The following is a 25,505-nucleotide window of genomic DNA, read 5'->3' as shown; positions in this document are numbered from 1 at the left end:
CTCAAATTCAGTGTTTTTTTTCCTCTCCCCCACCAAACTTAGTGAAGATGAAGCTGTTTCTTATTTGATGATGACTTGGAAAGACCACACAACTGGACTTTAAAGGTCACACAGACCGGGGACTATTAGCCTGAGGTCTTCGAAGAAGTCTAAGGGAAAAAGTTGTCTGACTCCCACTGAATTTCAATGAGATTTGGGCAACTGGGCGCAGATCCTCAACTTCTGAGGAACTGGGTCGTCATTCCTTAGGGTCCCTGGAAAATCTCCTCCATTTTAAGAAATCTAGAGCCAGATTATCAGCTGCTGTAAATCAGCGTAGTAAATCAGTTGGATAGAAATATGCTGATTTTTCACCAGCTGAGGATCCAGCCTCTGACTTTTAAGTGTTCTAGGTCAAAATTGGGTGCCTAGAATTCAGCACCTAAATCCATATTTGAATCCAGTGGGAGGTGCGTGTGCTTTGAAAATTAGGTCACAAAGGGCAAGGGTGTCCCAATCTTATTCACGGTGACAAGTATCTGACTCTGTGAGAAGTCCGTTTGAAATCAGTGAGACAACCTGCATAGTAAGTCACTAGTCAATATGACAGAATCCAGTTCTTCATTCAGTACCACACCCACGTATGAAAATTTTGCCCCTACAGCTCAACATCTTTGGTTTTAAATATTATTAGAGTAAGTAAAGAATACACAGATTAACACAGGATGGTTAAAATGGACGCACCCAAAAAAGATGAAATTCAGGCCTTGTGCAGAAAGCCTGCATAAGGCCTATCCCACTTAAACCCTATTTTGAGGGCATAAAAGGGACTTAAATGGTGCATCAGCTTTGTGCTGGCCTGTGCGCAGAAGTGAACTTCACACAATGCACACAGGGCCTGCATCTTCCACCTTTACTCAAACAGATAGGTCCCACTGAAGTCAAAGTGCCCACAGTTTATTGACAGCACTTTAAAGTAACTTCTGCTTTCCCTAATTTTGGAGGTAAGCCTGCCAATAAGAGTCACACATGTAAACATCCAGCCCACATCAATGAAAGTAAAAAGATCCTGTAGTGCTAAAAAAAAAGTTTGAGGCTGGTATATTCAAAGGAGCAGAACAGAGATAGATGTTCAACTCCCAGTGAAGTGAAAATACCAGCCAACAATCTCTTTATGTGATCAGAAACCAAAAAGGCCAGGAGCGGGAAACCCCGGGGAAAATGCATGAAGAAGTGAAATCTCTTTTAAATATCAAGGTTCAAAACCAAACTACTAGAGAAAAAGTTATAATTTGTATATAGAATTGGATTCCCCAACGGCTGCTTTCTCTTGAGGCCAGGACACTTACAGAATACAGAGCTACAGGATGTTTAGAAAGCAAGGGTGAAATCCTGGTCACCTTGAAGTCAATGGGAAAACACCCATTAACTACAGTGGAACCAGGATTTCACCTCAGGAATTAAAGATTGGTGTTGAGTCTTGTGTTTATTCACTCGTCGGGAACGAGAATAACCCAAGCAGAAAAGAAGAGGGACAGAAAAACGCAGTGAACTGCTCTTAGCTGTGCCACTAGACAGCTCGATACTCAGCGGGTCTAATAATTGATTCACTCTGATTTACACCAGCTGAGGATCTGACTCAGTCATAGGAAAACAGGTGCATCCCCAAAATGCATCAGCAAAGGAAACAAGAGAAACATTTGAACAGAGCCGCATGAAGTTAAGATTCCGATGATGATCAAAGCCCAACCTTCTTAGTAATGAGTGGTTGTTTTGGATCATAGCAGCAATGGGAAATGCCTATTATTAATGTATGGATTTCTAATGCCTGCAGGGGTAGGATAAAGACTACAAGTAAGGATTCTACATTATCCGGTTTTAAACTGACATTATTCTTGATCTTGGCCAAGAGGTATCTTTCTTGCAAACTGTATTCTCAAATGCTCTACAGTTAAATAATACAGTTACAAAGTTAAGGCCCAATTCTGTAATTCCCAATCTTGGGTGAAATTCATCCCTGTACAGGGGGCCAATACAAGACCTATAGACTACTTAAATCCCCAAAATAGGGCTTAAGTGGTACAGACTTTGTGAGAAAGAGCCTCTGCACCGGAAGAAATTTCACCCTTAATGTCTGCAGAATTGGGCCCATTAATAAAAATACCAGAAGAGATACGTTAAGATGTATAGACCAGGAAAAAAAGGATCTTCTCGGATGAAATTTGAAGAGAGTAAGCTGATGAGCAGACATATCCAAGAATGCAAGCAGCGGCAGTGTCGTTGCCACTTGATATGATGTCACATTCTAAACCAGTGTGTTCTAAAAATGTAATTGGAAATTGGACAACAGATTGCTGAAAGGCAGGAAAGCCCTGTTCAGACGAAATGTGGTCAGAACTTTGGGTGAAATGTAAACAATGGAAACAGCGCTAAAGAGGCATTTACAACATCGGTGGTGGACGATGAAAGGCAAGTAAAACTATCTGAATAATTTGTTAATTTCAAGGAAAGGGCAAATACAGGAGGAGGTGCTGAATCAACTAAATAAAACAAGGAGAAGTTATTAAACTGATAAGACCTTGTAAGGCCTTCCGAGCACCCTAACCTCTAGAGAACAAATATGGGAAGAAGGTCAGGTTCTGGTATAACCTTTAAAGTTAAAGGGAAAGGAGGATGGCCTGTTGATTATGGTACCGTACTGGGAGTTAGGAAATTTGGCCATGATGGGTGCTATTAAAAACCATAGTGAGAGAGAAAACCTCAGTGCCCTTTCTGGCTCTGCCTTGGACTTGCTAGTTCTTTGCCTCAGTTTCCCCATCTGAGAAATAGTGCTGATAAGATTGGCATGTTAGGGAGACCACCTCCCTAAAGAACCTTGCAGGCCAGCTCCTCAGCTGGTGTAAATCAGCTTAGCTGCATTTTGTTGTCTTCTCAGCTTGGAAAGAAGAGTTTGGGCACTACTGGAAATAAAAAATAACAGCTTCTATTGGCTTTGCCCCAACAAAGAATATCGCGTATCTGGAATAGACTCCTTTGAAACGACGACACAGCTCTGATAAAACAGTAACCATGCATGGATAACAAAATGCTAGCTCCTTAGTGTCCATGCGACTGTACTATACTATGGAGAGGGAGAAGCCTGAGTAGTGGAGCAGGGGGCTAAGAGCCTGATTCTTCAGCGTAAGTCATTAATTCTCACAGCCCCAGGTAGGTGATATTGGCTCCCTTTTTTACGGAACGGGAAACGGACACAGAGCAGTGCAGAGATTTGACCAAGGCTACCTGGAGAGTCAGTGGCAGAGTCAGGCATAAAACCCAGAAATTCCATGCATAGTCCAGGGAGCGGGTGCTACACAGGTTTGCTTCTTGCATAAATGCAAATAGCATTAATAACGTCCATTGTTCTTTTGTAATGTAAACTGAGATGGGAGTATATCAACAAAGAAACTAGCAGTGACATGACAGGTCAGTTACTATGCTAATTATACACTATACAAATTGTATTATCCCAAATATCATTCGGGGGCGAATTAACAGGAGTGTTGTATGGAAGACACGGGAGGTAATTGTCCCGCTCTGCTCAGGGCTTGTGAGGCCTCAGCAGGAGTACTGTGTCCAATTCTTGGTCTCACACTTTAGGAAAGTTGTGGACAAATTGGAGAGTCTAGAGGAGAGCAACAAAAATGATCAAAGGTTTAGAAAACCTGCTCTGTGAGGAAAGGTTAAAAAAACTGGGCATGTTTAGTTTTGAGAAAAGAAGATGTGCGGAGGAAACGTGATAACAGTCTTGAAATATGTTAAGGGCTGTTATAACCGGCGGGGGGGGGGGAATCAGTTGTTCTCCATGTCCACTGAACTTCGGACAGGAATTAATGGGCTTAATCTGCAGCAAGGGAGATTTAGGTTAGATATCAGGAAAAACTTTCTAGCTCTAAAGGTGGTTAAATTCTGGAACAATCCCTGTCACTGGAGGTTTTCAAGAACAAGATGGACACACACCTGTTGGGGTGGTCTAGGTTTATTTGATCCTGCCTCAGCGCAAGCAGACTCTTGAAGTCTTTTCCAGCCCTACATTTCTATGATTCTATAGACAAGCCCAATCCATCAAACAAAAATCTCAGCCTTACATCCTCTGCTGTGCCTAGCTAGAATGTTAACTAATGCTAATGTTTCTGATGCACACATCATACAGGATTCACTGAAATGGTTAATTATTTTATTTTTTACCACACACAGTGTTTGAACTCCTACAGTCCCTTTCTAGTCCCACAATTTAGTCCATGTATAATTTTAGAACCAGTTTTATCTTGGCTCTAAGGAGCTTTGTCTGTATAGAGAAAATAAAATAGGGCATAGGCGTAATGTCCTCACAAGGGAAGAGATATAAGGTGCTCTGATGAATTTCTCATATGTGGGATGTAATTATTATTCCATTTATTTATCACCTTCTGCTCAGAAGACAGGTAGCTAGTGATTGAAAATAAAGAGCCAGAAGTAAAATCACTGGACCAGATTGTTAGCTCAGTTCCACCAATGTAAACCCACAATATTACCTTTAAAGTCAGTAGGCTGATGGAGGTGGAGCAAAGATCAGAATCTGGCTGATTACTGCCATTAATGTGGGTTGAACACTAAATGGGTCTTGGAAGGCAAACCTATTCTATCAAACAGATTCAATCATGTTTAGCTCATACATTAACATTTTTGTTTCAGATGGAGATTTCAAAGCACCTTAAAGACTTGCACATTTATTTATATAGCTTGAGGCAGTGTGGTCCAGTGGATAGGCCACCAGAATGGGAGGCAAGATACATGTTTTCTATTCCTGGCTCGGCTGATGACTCACTAGGTAAATCGGTGGTTCTCAAACTCTTTTTTTTTTGTGTACCATTGAAAATTGGTGAGGGTTTCGGCAGACCAGTTAATGATCTTTCTAAATGTTGTTTGTACCATTAGCTAACTATTGTAAGGCATTTTGATTAAAAGCACTGTATAAAAAAAACCTTAATAATAATTGGTTTTTTTGTTATACAAATAAAAGCCCACAACTCATATTTTAATATCAGTAGTCTTACCTTTCTAATGCGATGGATGTGCCCTTTCCCCCCTGCCACGGCAGCCCCTGAGCTGGGGCTGGGAAGAAGGTTGGGTGTCTCTCCCTCCCTCTCTCCCTTACTGCAGCAACTCCCTAACTGGGGCTGGGAAGGAAAGGGGGTCTCTCCCCCACCGCAGCAGCCCCCGAGCTGGGGCTGGGAGGGAAGGGGGTCTCTTCCTGGCAGCCACAGCCCTGGAGCTGGGGAAAGTCACCTCTTTCTCTGGCCACCACAGCCCTGCATGTCCCAAATTCCCCCCATCCCGTCTTCTCACTCCACTGCCCCCTCCCACCAACGCCTATTGCTCCCAAGGCCACCACCTCACCTTACATGTGCGTCTTCTTGAGGGTCCAGGCACCTAATTAGTGGAGCCATGCCTGCGTGGCTCCACTAATTAGGTGGGTGGCCCTTCATTCTCTTGCGTGTGGCCGCCCAGGCATGCACCTTAGAGGGAACTATCCCCGGACCACGTGAATGGAGCTCGTGGACCACCACAGTTTAAGAACTTCTGAAGTAAATCACTTAGACCCAAATTATTTTAGTTTTTTTCTATCACACCCATCACTGTAGTTTCTAAACCCTTTCCATGTAAACTAGAATGGCATGATGAACTGCCTGGAGCCTCCAAAGAGCCTTATTTAAAACATATTAAAGGGCTCACTCAGAAAGCACCCCTCCAGCACTGGGAGCTGTTTAACACCAGGCCAGTCGTAGGGTGCAGGATTTCTTTCTGGACTGTCGCTAGGAGCCAATGCTCCCACTAAATAATAAGCTCTTCAGGCGAACAAGTGTGTCTTAATTGGTGTTTGCAGCTTGTAGATTCAGGGTGCTATAGAGATTATTTCGAATAACAATACTAGCTTTTGAATATTGACAGTTGTGTCTATAATGGTCGGGAACATGCATATTCTATCCATCTAGCCATCCATTCACTGGGACCATTTGCGTACTCCGGTGGGCTGCTTATATGGGAGCCTGTACGCTGGGACATTTCGCAGGCTAGGAGCTAAGGAGCTGTCTCCCAGCAGCCTATACAAAGAAAAATCAGGTAAGTTTAAAGCCAATGTTATGTTAAGTTCCCCCTCTTACCTGCTGCTGTTTGTGGCATTTAGTTAGGGTAGCACCCCAAATTTATATGGGTGAGCCCATGTCCTGAAACAGCTCAAGGGATCATGTTACTGCTGCTGTGCCCCAGGGAGGGGATGAGGCCCAGGAAGCAGCCCCATGTGGGCAATAGGCTCTGGGGAGGCTGGGGGGGAGCAGCCCCAGGGGGGTGGGAGGATGGTTGGAGGCTCTGGGGGGGGTTGAGGGAGGAGCAGCCCCATGGAGGGGGTGGGAGGACGGTTGGAGGCTCTGGGGGGGGTTGAGGGGGGAGCAGCCCCAGGGGGGTGGGAGGACGGTTGGAGGCTCTGGGGGGGGTTGAGGGAGGAGCAGCCCCATGGAGGGGGTGGGAGGACGGTTGGAGGTTCTGGGGGGGGGGTTGAGGGAGGAGCAGCCCCAGGGGGGTGGGAGGATGGCTGGAGGCTCTGGGGGGGGGTTGAGGGAGGAGCAGCCCCATGGAGGGGGTGGGAGGACGGTTGGAGGCTCTGGGGGGGGGGTTGAGGGGGGAGCAGCCCCAGGGGGGTGGGAGGACGGTTGGAGGCTCTGGGGGGGGGGTTGAGGGGGGAGCAGCCCCATGGAGGGGGTGGGAGGACGGATGGAGGCTCTGGGGGGGGTTGAGGGGGGGAGCAGCCCCATGGAGGGGGTGGGAGGACGGTTGGAGGCTCTGGGGGGGGGTTGAGGGGGGAGCAGCCCCATGGAGGGGGGTGGGAGGACGGTTGGAGGCTCTGGGGGGGGGTTGAGGGAGGAGCAGCCCCATGGAGGGGGTGGGAGGACGGTTGGAGGCTCTGGGGGGGGGTTGAGGGAGGAGCAGCCCCATGGAGGGGGTGGGAGGACGGTTGGAGGCTCTGGGGGGGGGGGGTTGAGGGAGGAGCAGCCCCAGGGGGGGTGGGAGGATGGTTGGAGGCTCTGGGGGGGGGGTTGAGGGAGGAGCAGCCCCATGGAGGGGGGTGGGAGGACGGTTGGAGGCTCTGGGGGGGGTTGAGGGGGGAGCAGCCCCATGGAGGGGGTGGGAGGACGGTTGGAGGCTCTGGGGGGGGGTTGAGAGGGGAGCAGCCCCAGGGGGGTGGGAGGACGGTTGGAGGCTCTGGGGGGGGTTGAGGGGGGAGCAGCCCCATGGAGGGGGTGGGAGGACGGTTGGAGGCTCTGGGGGGGGTTGAGGGGGGAGCAGCCCCAGGGGGGTGGGAGGACGGTTGGAGGCTCTGGGGGGGGTTGGGGGGGGAGCAGCCCCATGGAGGGGGTGGGAGGACGGGTGGAGGCTCTGGGGGGGGGTTGGGGGGGGAGCAGCCCCAGGGGGGTGGGAGGACGGTTGGAGGCTCTGGGGGGGGTTGAGGGGGGAGCAGCCCCATGGAGGGGGTGGGAGGACGGTTGGAGGCTCTGGGGGGGGGTTGAGGGGGGAGCAGCCCCAGGGGGGTGGGAGGACGGTTGGAGGCTCTGGGGGGGGTTGAGGGGGGAGCAGCCCCATGGAGGGGGTGGGAGGACGGTTGGAGGCTCTGGGGGGGGGTTGAGGGGGGAGCAGCCCCAGGGGGGTGGGAGGACGGTTGGAGGCTCTGGGGGGGGTTGAGGGGGGAGCAGCCCCATGGAGGGGGTGGGAGGACGGTTGGAGGCTCTGGGGGGGGGGTTGAGGGGGGAGCAGCCCCATGGAGGGGGTGGGAGGACGGTTGGAGGCTCTGGGGGGGGTTGAGGGGGGAGCAGCCCCATGGAGGGGGTGGGAGGACGGCTGGAGGCTCTGGGGGGGGGGTTGAGGGGGGAGCAGCCCCATGGAGGGGGTGGGAGGACGGTTGGAGGCTCTGGGGGGGGTTGAGGGGGGAGCAGCCCCATGGAGGGGGTGGGAGGACGGTTGGGGGCTTGGGGGGGGGTTAGGGGGGAGCAGCCCCATGGAGGGGGTGGGAGGACGGTTGGGTGCTTGGGGGGGGGTTAGGGGGGAGCAGCCCCATGGAGGGGGTGGGAGGACGGTTGGGGGCTTGGGGGGGGGTTAGGGGGGAGCAGCCCCATGGGGGGGTGGGAGGACGGTTGGAGGCTCTGGGGGGGGGGTTGAGGGGGGAGCAGCCCCATGGAGGGGGTGGGAGGACGGTTGGAGGCTCTGGGGGGGGGTTGAGGGGGGAGCAGCCCCAGGGGGGTGGGAGGATGGTTGGAGGCTCTGGGGGGGGTTGAGGGGGAAGCAGCCCCATGGAGGGGGTGGGAGGACGGTTGGGGGCTTGGGGGGGGTTAGGGGGGAGCAGCCCCATGGAGGGGGTGGGGGGAGGAGGCGCTGGGGTCGTTGCGGGGGGGGGCGCTAAGCCCCTGGGGGAGGAGCGTGGCGGGGCCGCCGCGGCGCCAGGGGGCGCTGGATCGCGGCGCTCCATCCCGGGCGCTCGGACTCTCTGTGCGGCCGGTCCCACAGGGCCCGCTCGCCGCCTCGCCGGGACATGGCCGCCGCCGTCAGCGCCGGCATCCTGGGCCGTGGCCGAGGCCACAGGGTGAGGGGGGCTGAGGGCCGTGGCAGGGCCCCTCCCCCCGCGTTGGGGAGGGGGCTCAGGGCCGTGGCAGGGCCCCCCCTCGCGTTGGGGAGGGGGCTCAGGGCCGTGGCAGGCCCCCCCCCCCCGCGTTGGGGAGGGGGCTCAGGGCCGTGGCAGGGCCCCCCCCCCCGCGTTGGGGAGGGGGCTCAGGGCCGTGGCAGGGCCCCCCCCCGCGTTGGGGAGGGGGCTCAGGGCCGTGGCAGGGCCCCCCCCCCCGCGTTGGGAGGGGGCTCAGGGCCGTGGCAGGGCCCCACCCCCCGCGTTGGGGAGGGGGCTCAGGGCCGTGGCAGGGCCCCCCCCCCCGCGTTGGGGAGGGGGCTCAGGGCCGTGGCAGGGCCCCCCCCCCGCGTTGGGGAGGGGGCTCAGGGCCGTGGCAGGGCCCCCCCCCCCGCGTTGGGGAGGGGGCTCAGGGCCGTGGCAGGGCCCCCCCCCCCGCGTTGGGGAGGGGGCTCAGGGCCGTGGCAGGGCCCCCCCCCCCGCGTTGGGGAGGGGGCTCAGGGCCGTGGCAGGCCCCCCCCCCCCCGCGTTGGGGAGGGGGCTCAGGGCCGTGGCAGGCCCCCCCCCCCCCGCGTTGGGGAGGGGGCTCAGGGCCGTGGCAGGGGCCCCCCCCGCGTTGGGGAGGGGGCTGAGGGGGCTCAGGGCCGTGGCTCTTGCACTGTCCCTCTGTTAAGCCATGTGTGGTGTCAGGGGCTCTGTCCCTGTGTTGTCAATGCAACCACTGGACACGCCACCCCCCATCGGACTCTGCTGTCGCTGACCCCTCAGCGGGGCTCTGAGAGCCATGAATCCTCAGTTCTCACAGTGCCTCGCCCAGCCAGGCCTCCAGCCCTGAGAGCCGGCTTCCTGGCGCTTCTGCAGCACAAACCATTCTTGCCCCTGCCCACCTGCCTGCAATTTTATCTGTGATGATATTGTCCCTTTTCTATGTTTCTTCTGACTGCTAGATCCTTCTGCTGTGCCGCACATGGAGAACGTTTGCTTCGCAGACTGATGGGGAAGCCAGGGTGATGCAGGTCCTCAAAGAAAAATTCCCTCAGGCTTCGGCCATCAAAGTAGTGGATATATCAGGTAAGTAGAATCGTACAGGCGGGATCTGTTTTATGGTTTGTGAGGGATGCAAAGACAACTTCCAGCTGTGACCAACGTAGCTCAGCTCCCATGATCTGGTCTGGCCAACGTGTCAGCTTACCCGATGGCTTCCATGTAGGGACCAGGAGTGTCCAGGTTCAAGTCTCAGCTGCGGGGTCTGATGTGCTTTTCCAGAGCATTGAGAACAGGGATTTTTGTCTTCTGGGAACTGTCTTATAAACTACTATAAACCCTCCTCTTCACTGTACCTATCCTCTCTAGGTAGTCTCCATCATGGTTTTATAATATAGGCCTTGTCTACACTGACTTCCAAACATGACTGTCTTTGCCTCTGCTAGGTGCTAAGTTTAACATCATTTTCTAGTGTAGACACACTCAGGATTTATCAGAGTTGAAAAAATCCTTGCCCCCCGCTGCTAGCAAACCGGGTAACAAATTGTGGCTATTATTTATAGATAGCTGATAAATAAGGAGACAAAATTGTTGCCCGTGGGAACTTAAATATCATGGAAGAATGATCTTGTGATTAGAGTACAGGGCTGCAAGACAGGAGATCTAAGTCCAATTCCCAACTCTGTCACAGGCCCATTTTGTGTCCTTGAGCAAGTCATGTCATTTCTGCCTCGGACTATGTCTATACTGATGCTGGGAGGTGTGATTCCTAGTCTGGGTAGACAGACTCGTCCTAGCTCTGCTTGAACTAGCATGGTAAAAATAGCAGTGTGGATGTTGTGGCATGGGCAACTGCTCGGGCTAGCCACCTGAGCTCAGACCCAGGTGGTCAGGCAGGCTTGGCCCTCGGGTGGCTAGCCTGAACCACCACCCGTTCACACTGCTCATCAGAACACTTTCCTCCAGAGCTTGGAATGAAACCCACGATTCCTGGGTTTCACCATTCCTTTGCTGTCAGTAAAGTGAACCCCACTGGCAAACTGTCTCATCTCCCTCAAGTGCTGGTCCATGTAGAGGATGACAACCTACTATTGCTATCAGTTACTCTGTTAGCTCAGGTGGCAGAGTTCTGTGTGGTGGAGCTAAAGATTCCAACTCTGCTGATAAACCACGTGGCTGTCAATATGATGGAATTTCTGTGTTTCTTTTTTTCAATTTGTTTTTCAAAAACCAAGAAAAATCCAGTCTCAGTGTGTTGTGTGTGTAAATGCCAGAGTTAAGGTTGCCTGTGAAACCTTAATTCAGCCCCCTTGTGCGCTTGCATTATGACCATAGTCTCCCCCCCCCCCCGCCCCGGACTCCTCCCTCATTTAGTGCACAGGCTGGACATGCCCTGGCAATGAATCAGGATTATGTAGGGAAGGCGGCTATTGTCTGTAGGATCTCTGCCTCAAATATTGCAGAAGTTAGAAGGTGTGTAGGGAATGAGGTAGGGGATTGAGGGAAGAGAAAGGAGGTCTCTTGGGTAAGGTGCCCTGGAATGTGCCTCTGCCACACAGTTTCTATATGATGCTGGGCAAGTCACTTAAACAACTTTTCAGAGGCGGTCACGAATGCTGTGTTTCTTGATACCCTACTTGAGACCTTGTGGTCCAGTTTTCCGATCTACTGAGCACTTACAGCTACAACTGAAGTCATTGGGAGCTGTGCTTAGAACATATATGATGCTGCGTAATGCTAAATACTTTCAAAAAGCCAGTTCTAAACATCTCAATTTGAGCACCCAAATTAGTGGATACTTTTGACCTTTAATCTCTGTGTGTCAGTTGCACTTCTTTAAAAGAGAACTCCCTCATCTCTCAGGGGTGTTGTGAAAACAAATTCATTCATGTTTGTGTGGGTTTGAGTAGTGTGTAGTAAATACGGCCTATGGCCACACACTGAATTACAAAGATAACAAAAAATATTGAATAGCTTCTCACACAGTGAGCAGTGCCCATTCTAAGCACTGAGTGAGGCATGGGTTTTGTGGGTGGAAAAAACAGAATGTGATCCTGTAATTAAAGACAGGATGTAAAGACACAATGTATATGCACAAAGGGGGTGAATTCAGGTTAAAGAGGCAGTCTTCAATCTGGCATTTCCTAACTTTTGAGAGCTCGACTTTGCAACCTTAATGTTCTTTTAACGTAGTTTGTGTGTGTGTAACATTGTGTAGTCCAGTGATTCTCAATCTTTTCCATACTCAGACCTCCACCCTAGGACTTCCCTTCCATCTAGGCAGGACCTCCCTTTGGTTTAGCAATAAGGGAAGTGAAACTGATTAGCCTGACTTAATTGTATAAGCTTAAATACTTTTCACAATTTATGGATTTGTTTGTTTTTTTAAGGAAGACTTTACAGCTTTCAGGCATGCAGCCTATGCTAGTAATTTGGACAAGGAAATCTGTTTAAATGACCTTTCCTGCCAATGCCCCTTAAACAATAATCAATCTGTATACTGCATACAATTGTAATGACTAAGACACTGATATAATCAATGTAATTTTGTTTTAAAGGAGGCTGTGGAGCAATGTATGAAATTCATATAGAATCTGAAGAATTTAAAGAAAAGAGAACTGTCCAGCAACATCAGATGGTTAATCAGGTAAGTAGTGTGGTGGGATCTGGAAGGGCAATGATACTCCTTTGTAATAACCATTGGTGTATTAATTCCACCTTTTGGAGTGTGGGAACTTTCCTACAAAAACTAAATATGTGCTGATGAAGTGGGGGGATTATTTCAGGGTATGTCCAGGACAGTTTGCCATTACCTGGCCAAAACCACTGCCAAAGGTGTTCTCCTAGTTATAGCTAACAGTTTCAGGGCTTGGCACAACAGGGTGGGGAGACCCCACAACCCAATTAATTTCAATGTGTGTAGAGCAGATTTAGGCGCTCAAGGATTAGGTTTTGAATGTTGGCCTTCCCACACCATCAATAACAGATTTCTCAGGGTTATCTTGTGTGGGGAGAAACCACCTGATCAGACATAGAAAAGGTATAGGAGACAAAGACCTGTTGGATCATCTAACCCAACCCCTTACTACTGTAGGATTCTTCCCTATGGGATTGTCTCCAGTCTAGTTAAAAAATGACCCAAGTGATGTGGCTTTCAGAACTTCCCTTGGGATGGGAGGGGCATTACACACAATCCCATATCAGAAAAAGTGTCCTGACAGTTTCCCTTTCTTAAATTGCTCCCAGTTTTATCTCCTTGCACCTCCCAAATGGTTCTGCTTTGCAAGGGGTCTTATACACTACTATAGTCTCCTTGCATGATTATCATAGAATAGAATATCAGGGTTGGAAGGGACCTCAGGAGGTCATCTAGTGCAACCCCCTGCTCAAAGCAGGACCAATCCCCAACTAAATTATCCCAGCCAGGGCTTTGTCAAGCTTGACCTTAAAAACCTCAAAGGAAGGAGATTCCAGCACTTCCCTAGGTAACCCATTCCAGTGCTTCACCATCCTCCTAGTGAAAAAGTTTTTCCTAATATCCAACCTAAACCTCCCCCACTGCAACTTGAGACCCTTATTCCTTGTTCTCTTATCTGTTACCACTGAGAACAGTCTTGCTCCATCCTCTTTAGAACCCATCAAGGAGAAGGCAGCTGGAAATAAGTTCCAACAAACCTGCTGGCACCCTAGCAAAACTAATAGATGGCTAGTGGTAAAGTTGGGGCTGAGGAGGATGTGAACCTTACAAATACCACCCCCACAACCCTCCTGATTTGTCCCATTACAAAACTTAGATGTCTCAAAGTCTAAATGTTCATTAATAACTATAGTGCCCAATTGTGTGATAAGGACTTTATACATAGGACTGTTCCTTGTCCTGAAAAGCTTACAGCTGAATGTAAGGTGCTCAATACATTGAATTCAAAAAGCTTAAATTGTAGACTTGTGTGGTATATGCAGAAAGATTTTAATTGATATAACCTTAAACTTGGATTGCATGTGTTCCACACTCATTGGCCTAGGTTGATTGGAAAGAACATTCCTAGCGCCATATCCTTTCCTCTGAGGGTTGCCTTGGGTTTTCTTACAAAGGTATTTAGACCAGTGGTTCCCAAACTCTTTACCTTGCACCTCCCCTTACCCCTGTCTGTGCCCCTACCCTGCTAGACCGGGGACGCGGACAGGAGTAAGGGAGCCGAGGCTGGGGCTGAGGCCGGCGGCCTGGGCTTGGGCCCTAGCTGCGTCCCCCAGAACATTCCTCTGTGCCCCCTAGGGAACCTCTGATTTAGACTGACCTAATAACACTTTAAAGAGGCATAGGAACTTGAAGTCTATAAGCATAGTTTTGCGCTATCCAGAATTCTGTTGAAATGAAAGCAGTTACTTTGAGGAAAAGAAAGAGGTAATTATTCTTTATAAAATTCCTACCTGATGCATGTACTTCCTACAACTCTCATTTCTTTAACTTGAAGCAACTTCTTCAAAGTAATTCAGTTTCTGAAATCTGATTTAGTGCCATTTCTTGTGAACTCTTGTCTGGCATCAGGGCTAGGACCGCTAGACAGACCACCAAAACACTACAGACCTGGTTTTAGCTGAAGTGATAACCTGGCAGTGAAAGGCTCTTTTGTCATCATCAATCCCCCTTTTCTGGAATAGGGAGCAATGCAGAATAGCTGGAGGCTCCACATCTAATTGGCTAATTGATGGAGACCAAGCAAACTGGGTTAACTACTGCATGTGGTTGAGTTTTTGAGACATTCTTTAAGAGGAATTGCAATGAATTCACAATGTACTGGATCATTCTAGTAGCCTGAGAGTTTTTCCCTCTGTCCCCTTTAAGGAATAAAAACAAGATGGCTACATCAAGGAAGTATTCACCTTAATCATGCTGTTAATTTGTCTCATTCAGTTTCAAGTGAGGAAGTCTCTCCCTTCCTGCCCAGTACCAAGTAACAGACCAGGGTCCAAAATCAGTGCTTGCATAAGGAACAACTGCTGTTCTACCATTATCTTTATAATGGTATCGTGGGCCATCTGCCTCTACCACAGACTTCTGTTCTCTTGTGCTCAGTTGAGTTGCTTTTGTGTAGCTTTGTTCAAAGACTTGTTTAATTTCTTATTTTAGGCACTAAGTGAAGAAATTAAAGCAATGCATGGACTACGGATATTCACATCTATTCCAAAGCACTGAAGATTAACCAGGCAGCATGGTTAGAAACATGGGAGGAGATAGGACAGGAAGCTTGTATTTTTGGACTATGGACTTGTTTATCTTTAAATAATCAATATTTAATGGTCTTAAAACAAGGAGAGTAAGTATTTCAGAAGCTATTTAAAGAGATCCTATTTCATGTTTATTTAATTTTAACTTGTAGATTGATTTCTTATCCGTTCATAAAGTATGCCAAATCTTAGTTGGTTACTTTATCAAAAAACTAATCCCTGTAAGTCAAGGATGGAACTGGAATTCCATGGTTTGTGGAGCATGCTGCAGAGAGAAGTACGGGCTTCCAAAGTATCTTTCAGTACTAACATCTAGTGGAAAAGGACCACAACCGTGGTGATTCTACGAAGAGATCACGAACCAAAAAAAACAAAATAATAATCCCTGTTTTTGCTGTCTACTTGACTAGTGTTCTGTTGTAGCTCAGAGGAAAATGTGGTAGTGAGGAAACTAGCTTACAAAGAAATTATTTCAGAGGCTGTAGAGTCCCCTATTCAATGTGCCTTCTCAGTCAATCATCTTACTTCAAACATGGCTTTGTAAGAGAAGCTTGCAGGATAATCCTGAGCTGTCTGGCACAGCTACTGTATATGAAATTAAGACTGTTTCTTAATAAATGAAAGGCTTTAAGTTACATTACTTCAGTGTAATGTCTTTGAAAGGATAAGGTGCTCAGGTTTCCTACTGGGCAAAACTCAAGGCATGATGCTCGGCGTCTGAATTATGAGGATCACCTTTCCTTCATGGCATCTGTGAAAGTGCTTGTTTTACTCAAACTCCTATGAAGTGTCAATGTTTGTCTTTGATAAGGATCTGCTATTCAACTTTTAGTTGGGCATGTCTATGCCTTAAGTTCAAGCTTTCTCATGGCAGATTTAATTGTACCTCAGCCAGTTAATTGTTAGCTATTAAAATGAGAAATTAAGTTTTATTAAGGTTTTATTGCATTACAAGTAATTATACATTGATATTTTTGAGGGGCAATGACTTTTCTGGTAAGTATATTAGTCAGTGACAGATGCTTGGTAAGCATGGAGGAATAGTAACTGTAGTTAGGTAAGCCAAATCCTAGCACCTTGATGCTGTTTTTTTTTAAATTAACAATCCATATGGTAAGTAGAACACTGACTAGAGGAGCACTAAATTACCCCTGCTTGGCAGGATTTTAGAAGGTTGGAGTCTAGCTTCTTCCTCTGCTAGGGCCACCTGTTATCAGGCAGGGAAGTAGAGGTGCAAAGTATTGCACCTACTGAAGGATTTTCCTTACTATTTATTTTGCAACTGCTGCAAGGCATGCTGCTGGTTTAGTGGACATTAGTTACTGTTATTTAAATAGCAAGAGATCTCAATTACGTCCTACCTACCAAGACTGAGGTGTTGCACTAAAACCTCTCTACTTAACTGACAGCATGTTTGCAGGTGAGTGCTTCTTGATTCATGAAACAAACAGGACTAAATACATAATGTGTCTTGGGAATGTAAATTCTGAAATGCATAAGATGTCTGTTGTTTTAAGTAGCTATTTTAATCATCATACACACTTTAAATATTTCTGTACTGCTTTAGTTTGGGAGTGGTATAGCCATGCTGGACCAACTTGTTTCTAATGAAATTTTAGGGCCTACCTGGATGATTACTGCAGTGCAGGGTGCTGTCTCGTAAAGCTTCATGGAAGTAGTTGTTGAGGAGAGCTGTAGCTAGTAGCGAGTAACTGGAAATATCTCATTAGTTACTGCCCTAAAGTTACTGATGCAAATAACTTGTTTATAGAGGCTGTGAGGCTTTTTTTTCTATGTAACTTTCATCAGAACTCTGGTGCCCATGTGTCTATTATTGCAGTCATTACATTTTGTTTGAAGAGCCTGAGGTAGGCCTAACTCAGCCACCTCATGCAACAATTTTGAAAAATATCCCATCAAAACCACTTCTGTTCAACCATAGCAGAGGCTAAGAGCCTCTACAGTGATACAGTTCAGCTCTTCTGCAGCAGCTTCAGTTTATACAATGGAAAACTTTTTTCCATTGTAGTAAATATCAACTGAAGTACTTTGCACACCTGTAGCACATTTCTTGGGAGGATAGACACTGCTTCAAAGGTATTACCAACCTCTCTATGATCACTTGACATATTTGGGAAACAGAGAAAAGATTAAGTTGCCCAATCTCATGCAGGAAGCACAGGGCAAAGCCAGGACTAGAACTCTGCTAAATATTCTGCCTGTCCTTAAAATATGTTACTAGGAGCCAGAAGCAGACTGATACACCGGCTGTAGACAAACACAGTCCAAACACTTTAAGTTAAAGTAGAGCACATTGCCTGTAGATAGCGTCCTGGTTTTCCCACTCAATGTTGTTAACTTCAATTGTAAGTTTCTACAGCTGCATTTCTATAGAATTTCCATGACTATTTCCTTAAGATCTGTAACAGGCCTTTTTGAAAATTTTACCCTTTCCCTGAAAGTGACTTTTCTTTTTTTGGATAAAGCACGATTTGCTGTTTAAGGTGTTTCTGAAAAGGTGCCTCATGTCTTCATACTGCTAGAAAGGAGATACAACATAAGATACTAGTATGAAGTGTTCCATCAGCTTTCCAAAATGAACAGATACTGAATTCCCACTACACTTCCCTTCCCTGAACATTTAACTGTGGAGGTGACAGCTGCAAACAGAGAACATCATTGTTACAGTATAAAGAAAAAGAGTAAGAAGCAATGAACAAACACTATACAAAGCTATCGCCACACTGCAGAGACTGACCATCATTTGTGCTTGTTGTAACTGGTATAAGTCTGTAGGTTAAAATCCCTAATAGCCTCAGTGTTTTCACCTGTTTAAACCAGAAAATCATTTGAATACCACATGCTTTATTATTTGATTGAATGGAAGTTACAAAAGTAGATACAAAATATTTTGTAAAAAGTACAATAAATTTACCTAAAAGTAACCAAAAAAGCCCGAAGTAAAAACTTTTATTATAACTATTAATGTAAAAATACTATTAAAATTTTCATATTAAATTCACTAATGTTAAACAGTTTTTTTGCCATGGAGTAACGGTTTAGTCAAGTTGAAGGAAACATGCAGGAAACCACACAAGGCAGAGCAGCAGTATTGATTTGTAGTTAAAGTTTGTCCCTAACACTGAAAGTAGCAAGAGGTCTAAATACTGTAACCAGTTTTGATTCACAGCACCACTCCCCTGCAATGCAAGTTAAGATGTATCAACATTGTCCGAACAAACTTTTCTGCCTACTTGAACCAGCTGCATGAAAGAACCTTGCAACCCTAGTCCATCCTGAGGAAGTGTGTGTATTGATATAAATATACAAAGAACTTCAAAAAGTCATAATCTAGTACAGGATTTCTCAAACACTGTCAATTTTTCCTTTAACAGACAGAACAGCCTACCCCTCTAAATGATTAATTTCCCTCCTGAATTCTTAAATTAACAGTGCAATTCAGAAAACTATCTAGAATCTGACCAGAGAAACCCAATAGTTTTGTCAGGAGTTAGCTGAAGCAAATCACTGGACACTTGCTGAGTTTCAAGTGAGATCTATCTATCCACTAATCTGCCCCTCATCGCTGGAGTGACCAATGCCTGCCTTGGAAGAGGGCAGAGATTTGAGGAACAAAATACAGCTTAAAGCTAACTAGAAAAAGTTCTTTTGCCTTAAAACAAATGAAGCCTTACCTACCTTTCTCAATGATCACAGCAATGTTTCTTTATAATGGAAGAAAGGTTGAGTAATCTCCTATACTGAAATCTATTCATTGCAAGGAAGCTCAGAACAGAGACATAAGCACTTAAGGTAAAACTAAATTATCAAAAAAGTTGCATTTGTGCAAGGCCAGGGAAAAAGCTTGCTCATTACAGATGCCAAGCAAAAACCACCAGTTTTATTCACAGTCCTATTATGAGGTTTTAAATATGAGCAACTTACATAAAAACATTGCAGGCTAACCCTAGAACAGTGTGGTTTTAAACTAAGTTTAATTTGTACAATTTTTGACAAACGCTGTAAACTTAAGTAGCTACTATCTGTCCATTTTGGGTTGGTGAAGCAGAATGATTTCAAAAAAAGCTTTTAGCCAGTCTTCCCTTACAACCTGTAAAGGCCAGATTCTGCAGCGTGCTGCATGCTGTCCATTCTCCTTAACTTCAGTCAGAGCTTGCTGGACCCTAGGTAAACCAAGCATGAATGTTTTTTGAATTTGACTGATTCGAAAAACAACAACAAAAGGGACCAGCTAATTAAAAAGTGAATTCTTTCAAAGCCACGTGCCATTTCAACCACTGAAGTCCAATCAGTAGGCTATAAAAACATTTCTGCATTTGGACAAAGCATCTGTCTTGCTATTTCAGACCCCAGTATGACTTGTGCAGCACTGGTAGTTAGGAAAAAGACTTTTCAACTTTATAAACTGAGTCAGTTTGAAATCACAGCCAAAGTGTATAGGAGACCATACAATTTTACTTTTGTCCCCTACCCCATGTCCACACTTCAAAGTTAACAACTACTGTACTTTTCAGAAGTTAATTATGATGTTCAAAGCGAGCACTCGTTTGTTCAGCACGTTTTCTTCTTAGTCAGCAGTGCTTGGTCAATGCACGTGCAGTGTGAGAGCAGATAAATAACGGCTAAGCAAGAATACAAAGTGTGAAAAATACTGATAGAACATAGCTTTGGCAATGTTGTTGGCCTGTTCACTCAGGGACTCTAAGATAGGATGACAAACGAATCAGCTGAAATGTGGCAAAAACAGCTTCATCTTGGGAACAGGCTATATATGTATTTTACAGAGATAATTCAGTGGGTCACTGGAGTTACGAAGTTTGGATTTTAGACATTTAAGATTGAAAATAAAGTCATCTTGTAAAAAAGCTACATACTTTTGAAATCTCCCAGTACAGACTAGTTGCTTTGACATCTAGGGTGAACAGTGGTATGGGTAAGCAAAAGCTGTATGGAAAGGAATCATTTAACACACACTTCTGTGTGGTTCCACTAGGGGCAGTGGGGCCAACAAAGACAGAAGTGGCACAGGATCCATATGTATGCAGGATTTCAACCCCACAGATCCCTAGGCAGTCATGTGGGACTCTCCCGGACCAGTAGGCAGAGTGCCATGACTGCTTGCCCATTCAGGAGCTTCACAATCCCTGAGAGTGGGGAGAATTACACAGCGTGCAGTGGATTTACTGGTGCTTTAAGCATCATTAATTTTACACATTACTGAACTGCAGTTCACAGGTAACAGGCCTGCAAAGAGAAAAGAAAGGGGCTGTGCAGAAGAGCAAAGGTGGCGAGGTGTGGCAGGAGGAAATGGACCATCCCCCATGGTGCTGACTTTCCCCTTTGCACAGCTCCAGCCCAGCTTTTGCTGGTGTTTCTCCCATGCACCATGTAGTCAGTTGGGCAGAAGAAGCATAGGAGACTAGATTATTAAAAAGAAAAATGCTGGATGCCCCCTACACCAGCAAGGGAAATTAAAAGCCAAAGCTACCTAAAAAGAAATATCAAGGTTTCAACACAAAATTCCACCTATTATGGGTGGAACATGTCACCTGTCCCAGCTAGGACCCCTTCGTCTCTGAATTGCAAAGTCTGCACTACAAGTTAACTTGGTTTCTAAGAGACTAGTATTTAATCATGTAAATCAATACTGTATATTAAAACAAAATGACCTCCAAGCTCTAGAAACCTGTCAGCCACAAGTTTCTCTCCTGGAATGACACATGCCACAAGTAACATCAGAACAAACAGGATGAAAAGAACTCAGGATCAAGCCTTCAGAATGGAATGTTTTCTTGTTTTTTTTAAACAAAACACCGTTAATGATACTCATGATGTCTCACAGTCCAGCAAAGAAACTAGGTCTCTGCAGCTCAGATTTTTCACAATCAGATGGTGCTGGCGATAGTGTCTTAATTTGTCAAAATACAGTAATAACTCCATTAGTTAATGGTGACACTTATTTAAAAAAAGAACCCTCTGCAGTTCACATTGGGGTACATGCAGACTGTTTCTCTTCTAATGAAGCTTCCACACTTACGCTTTTGTGCCAAGTTTTTCATCTTTTTTTAAGATGGGTTCTGTTTTGCTTTATCTTAGTCACTTTTTGGATCATAACTTCATGTCCATGCAACTCATGGCTAGTCTACTATTTTACTTAAGGCTCTAAGGCAAATTCAAAGTGCATCTAGATACAAACTTAAAACAAACTACTCAAAAAAAAATTAAAATAAAAGCATTCGGAAGGAATACACCGGTAGTTTTTCCTCCTATTTTTGATCCAGCATTTAAAAAAAAGGTTTTGAAAGTCACTCAATGAGTTTCAGTGAATTAAGTTACCTTTTTCCTTTTTTTAAAAACCACAAAGACACACATGAATTTGAAATGGCGTACACTGAAACAAAAATCCACAGGTGTATCCAACTGTTACTTAGATTTTTTTTAAAAGGGGAGCACAGGGCACACACGTGTGTGTGTGTGTATATGTGCAATTCAAAGTCATAACCAGCTGAATACCAGATTGTTTTTTAAATTGCTTTGGTTGCTGAAGCTACATATACCAACCTATACCTAGTAACAGCCTAGTTCTAAGAGAGAAAAATGCGGTGTGTTTTAAGTGTAAATTGCATCCATCATAAAATTTGCAAAAATAGTTCTATTTCCTACATAGAAAACAGTGGAATATCAAAGTTCATAACGTAATGCACTTATCAGAAGTATTAAACAATTTTGATACTAGCAAACAGAGCTTTAAAATGGAACTTTGTTGAGCAACTAAACGCTGGATGGAATAAAACCCAAACCAAAATATTTGCATTTGCAGTTTTGCAAACAATTTCTAGCCAAATATAGTATCTACAGAATTCTTACCATCTGTTGTTTCATGTCAGATAAATTACAATAGCCACATTTTTGGAAGTGTTTGAAAAATTAAGTGTTATGTGGCCAAATTTTTCCACAACTGTCCTGTAAGTGTTATGCATCCAAACTCCTGAAGGTAGACTTGACCATTAGGCAAACATCTCCCCCATCCATGCATACAAATTTAGGAGATTGTGCACAAAACCTCGTATGCCCAAAACTGCAAGCTGAGTTGAGGTCTCAAAGTACTTATCCATCCAGTTTCTAGAGCAGAAAGTTAATTCTGGAACTGTTAATGCAAACTATAATGATGTAGTTCTGCATAGAAAATTATGCAAAATTTCACTAATTTCTATAGATTGACATTGCAGGGATTAATGCATTCATGAACCCCACCTTTCCAAGTAAAAGATCTGATAAAGTAGCTTTTAGAATTCGTAGCTACTTTGCTCTGAAGACACTTTTTCTGAATTGCAGACCTTGGATTTTACATGAAATTTGACCTCTTTGCAATGAAGCCCTCACACCAGCTACTACGATGGAAGAGGGGCAGTAACTGTGCTAGACTGGAAAGCATCTGTTTTAGACTCGCTAGCTGTGGTACCTGGTTTCTCAGGGATTGTGCCGCTAAAGACAAAGTGGTAAGGAAATAGCTGCAGCTGGTATACGAAGCAAGAAAGAGTAACCATGTTTGAAAGCAGAAAGAATTCTTCCAGGGAAAATTTATCTGTCTTTGGATCCTAGCTTTTCAATTAGTTCCTGAAGAGGAGCCAACTCACGCCTGTCAATCAAGTTGAACTCCTGCAGGGGGGGAGAGAAACACAAAACAGGATCAATTTAAATAAAAATTGCAGTAGACAGAATAAGTGAGATGCAACATCCATTTAATTCAAAACTAAGGCAAAATAAAGAATTCCAGCAATTTACAACAAACAGCTTGATACAAGTGACTTTAAAATAATACTTCGTTTATTTGATAAATGCTAATTAATCCTCTCAAAGCCCAGTCTGGTTGATATTCTCTAGAGCTAGACTAAATTCTCCCCCAACAAAACTGAAGTTCTGTGAAAACAACTACATTGACTAAATTTTTTTAGAGAAAATTGTTAAAGACAAATTTTGATTTGAAATTAAACAAAAAGTTGGTTTTGTTTTGATATTTTTCATTCAAAACTGCAGTCAGCTAGCCGTCTAATATTGGCAGCAGAAGTTTGTGTTAAGTGTCCACTGGAAATATTATCTGATTTCAAGGCCAGAAGAGCCATGGTGATCAGCTAGTCTGACCTCCTTTAGAACACAGGCCATTCAACCTCCCCAAAATAATTTCTAATGCTTATCTTTTAGAAAAAGATCCAAGCTGGATTTAAAAATGGTCAGTGATGGAGAATTCACCACAACCCTTGGTAAACTGTCCCAATGGTTAATTATTCTCATTGTTTAAAATGTATGTCTTATTTCCAGTCTGAATCTGTCTAGCTTCAACTTTCTGCCACTGAATCGTGTTACACCTTTCTCGGCTAGATGGAAGAGCCCATTATTAAATATTTGTTCCCAGTGTAAGTACTTATCAACTATAATCAAGTCACCTCTTAATCTTCTCTTTGTTAAACGAAATAGATAGACTCCAGGAGCTTCAATCACTATAAGGCATGTTTTCTAATCTTTTAATCAATCATTCTCACAGCTCTTTTTTGAACTCTCCAATTTATCAACATCCTTCTTTAACTGTTTCAGAGTAACAGCCGTGTTAGTCTGTATTCGCAAAAAGAAAAGGAGGACTTGTGGCACCTTAGAGACTAACCAATTTATTTGAGCATAAGCTTTCGTGAGCTACAGCTCACTTCATTGGATGCATTCATCCGATGAAGTGAGCTGTAGCTCACGAAAGCTTATGCTCAAATAAATTGGTTAGTCTCTAAGGTGCCACAAGTACTCCTTTTCTTTTTTCTTTAACTGTGATACCGAAACATAAGAACATACAAATGGCCATACTGGGTCAGACCAAAGGTCCATCCAGCCCAGTATGCTGTCTACTGACAGTGGCCAATGCCAGGTGCCCCAGAGGGAGTGAACTTAACAGGTAATCTAGTGATCTCTCTCCTGCCATCCATCTCCACCCTCTGACAAACAGCGGCTAGGGACACCATTCCTTACCCATCCTAGCTAATAGCCATTAATGGACTTAACCTCCATGAATTTCTCCAGTTCTCTTTTAAAACCTGTGTGACAGGGTCAGGCCAGATGGCTACAGGAGAGTGATAGAAGGCAGATATATTAGCCCCAGGTTAAGTAGGTCCCTTTCCCCTGAGTAACGTAACAGGGAAGGTTCAAGAACAATCAGGAACTTTCTGGAAACAATTAAGGCAGACAGGCTGATTAGAACACCTGCAGCCAATCAAGAAGCTGCCAGAATCAATTAAGACAGGCTGGCTGATTAGGGTACCTGGGTTTTAAAAGGAGCTCACTTCAGTTTGTGGTATAAGGAGCAAGAAGCTGAGAGTGAGAAGGTGTACTACTGGAAGACTGAGAAGTACAAGCATTACCAGACATCAGAAGGAAGATCCTGTGGTGAGAATAAAGAAGGTGTTGGGAGGAGGCCATGGGGAAGTAGCCCAGGGAATTGTAGCTGTCACGCAACTGTTACAGGAGCCACTGTAGACCGCTGCAATCCACAGGGCCCTGGGCTGGAACCTGGAGTAGAGGGTGGGCCTGGGTGCCCCCCAAATCTCTACTTGATACCGAAGGAGTTGACCTGGACTGTGGGTTCCACCACAGGGAAGGTCTCTGGCCTGTTCCCCCGATCCACTAGGTGGATCAGCAGAGACTGCGGGGATTGTTCTTCTTCCTTTTCCCCATGCTGGCCAGTGATGAGGCTAACTGAGTGAAAGGCAGATCTGAGCCATGAAAGTGGCGGAAATGAGGGCTGCCGTGAACCTCTGAGGTGAGCAAATCTGCCAATAAGCGCAGAACCCACCAAGGTAGAGGAGGAACTTTGTCACACCTGTTATAGTCCTAGCCTTCACAACCTCCTCAGGTAAGAAGTTCCACAGGTTGACTGTGCGCTGAGTAGAGAAGAAATTCCTTTTATTTGTTTTAAACCCATTAATTTCACTTGGTGGCCCCTAGTTCTTATATTATGGGAACAAGTAAATAACTTTTCCTTATTCGCTTTCTCCACACCACTCATGATTTTATAGACCTCTATCATACCCCCCTTAGTCTCCTCTTTTCCAAGCTGAAAAGTCCTTGCCTCTTTAATCTCTTCTCATACGGGACTCGTTCCAAATCCCTAACCATTTTAGTTGCCCTTTTCTAATGCCAGAATATCTTTTTTGAGATGAGGGGACCACATCTGTATGCAATATTCAAGATGTGGGCGTACCATGGATTTATATAAGGGCAATAAGATATTCTCCGTCTTATTCTCTATCCCTTTTTTAATGATTCCTAACATCCCGTTTGCTTTTTTGACTGCCGCTGCACACTGCGTGGACGTCTTCAGTGAACTATCCACGATGACTCCAAGATTTTTCTCCAGATTAGTTGTAGCTAAATTAGCCCCCATCATATTGTATGTATAGTTGGGGTTATTTTTTCCAATGTGCATTACTGTACATTTATCCACATTAAATGTCATTTGCCATTTTGTTGCCCAATCACTTAGTTTTTTGAAATCTTTTTGAAGTTCTTCACAGTCTGCTTTGGTCTTAACTATCTTGAGCAGTTTAGTATCATCTGCAAACTTTGCCAC

The 25,505-nt window shown here is 45.5% G+C and overlaps 2 protein-coding genes across 3 annotated transcripts in view; one reads left to right on the top strand and one right to left on the bottom strand.

The window, feature by feature from the left end:
• The first annotated feature begins 8,461 nt into the window (after positions 1-8,461).
• Positions 8,462-17,828, top strand: BOLA3 (bolA family member 3). 2 transcript variants are annotated; one of them, XR_005223413.2, is made up of 5 exons: positions 8,497-8,629; positions 9,613-9,736; positions 12,208-12,296; positions 14,778-14,964; positions 17,362-17,828. XR_005223413.2 is itself a non-coding variant. In XM_037886147.2 (4 exons), the coding sequence occupies exons 1-4, from the start codon at positions 8,579-8,581 to the stop codon at positions 14,841-14,843; spliced, it is 330 nt and encodes a 109-aa protein (XP_037742075.1). In that variant the 5' UTR covers positions 8,462-8,578; the 3' UTR covers positions 14,844-15,807. The 2 variants fall into 2 exon arrangements, 1 of the variants encoding a protein (XP_037742075.1); XM_037886147.2 differs by lacking the exon at positions 17,362-17,828 and having other exon boundaries at positions 8,462-8,629; positions 14,778-15,807.
• MOB1A (MOB kinase activator 1A) overlaps positions 17,721-25,505 on the bottom strand; it is a 24,110-nt gene continuing 16,325 nt past the window's right edge. The window contains exon 6 of the mRNA XM_037886146.2: positions 17,721-22,555. Within this exon, the coding sequence (XP_037742074.2) occupies positions 22,478-22,555 (78 nt within the window). The 3' untranslated portion in view covers positions 17,721-22,477. The remainder of the gene's footprint in view (positions 22,556-25,505) is intronic.

The sequence above is a fragment of the Chelonia mydas genome, chromosome 26, assembly GCF_015237465.2.
Source record: "Chelonia mydas isolate rCheMyd1 chromosome 26, rCheMyd1.pri.v2, whole genome shotgun sequence".
NCBI lineage: Eukaryota > Metazoa > Chordata > Testudines > Cheloniidae > Chelonia > Chelonia mydas.
This window is presented reverse-complemented; position numbering and strand designations above follow the sequence as displayed.

What these genes read in the sequence shown, in the direction of transcription:
- BOLA3 (XM_037886147.2), top strand. Translation starts at nt 8,579, where the DNA reads ATGGCCGCCGCCGTCAGCGCCGGCATCCTGGGCCGTGGCCGAGGCCAC. An exon ending in GCCGTGGCCGAGGCCACAGG is followed by an intron (nt 8,630 to 9,612) that starts GTGAGGGGGGCT and finishes TCTGACTGCTAG; the next exon opens with ATCCTTCTGCTGTGCCGCAC. An exon ending in CAAAGTAGTGGATATATCAG is followed by an intron (nt 9,737 to 12,207) that starts GTAAGTAGAATC and finishes TTTGTTTTAAAG; the next exon opens with GAGGCTGTGGAGCAATGTAT.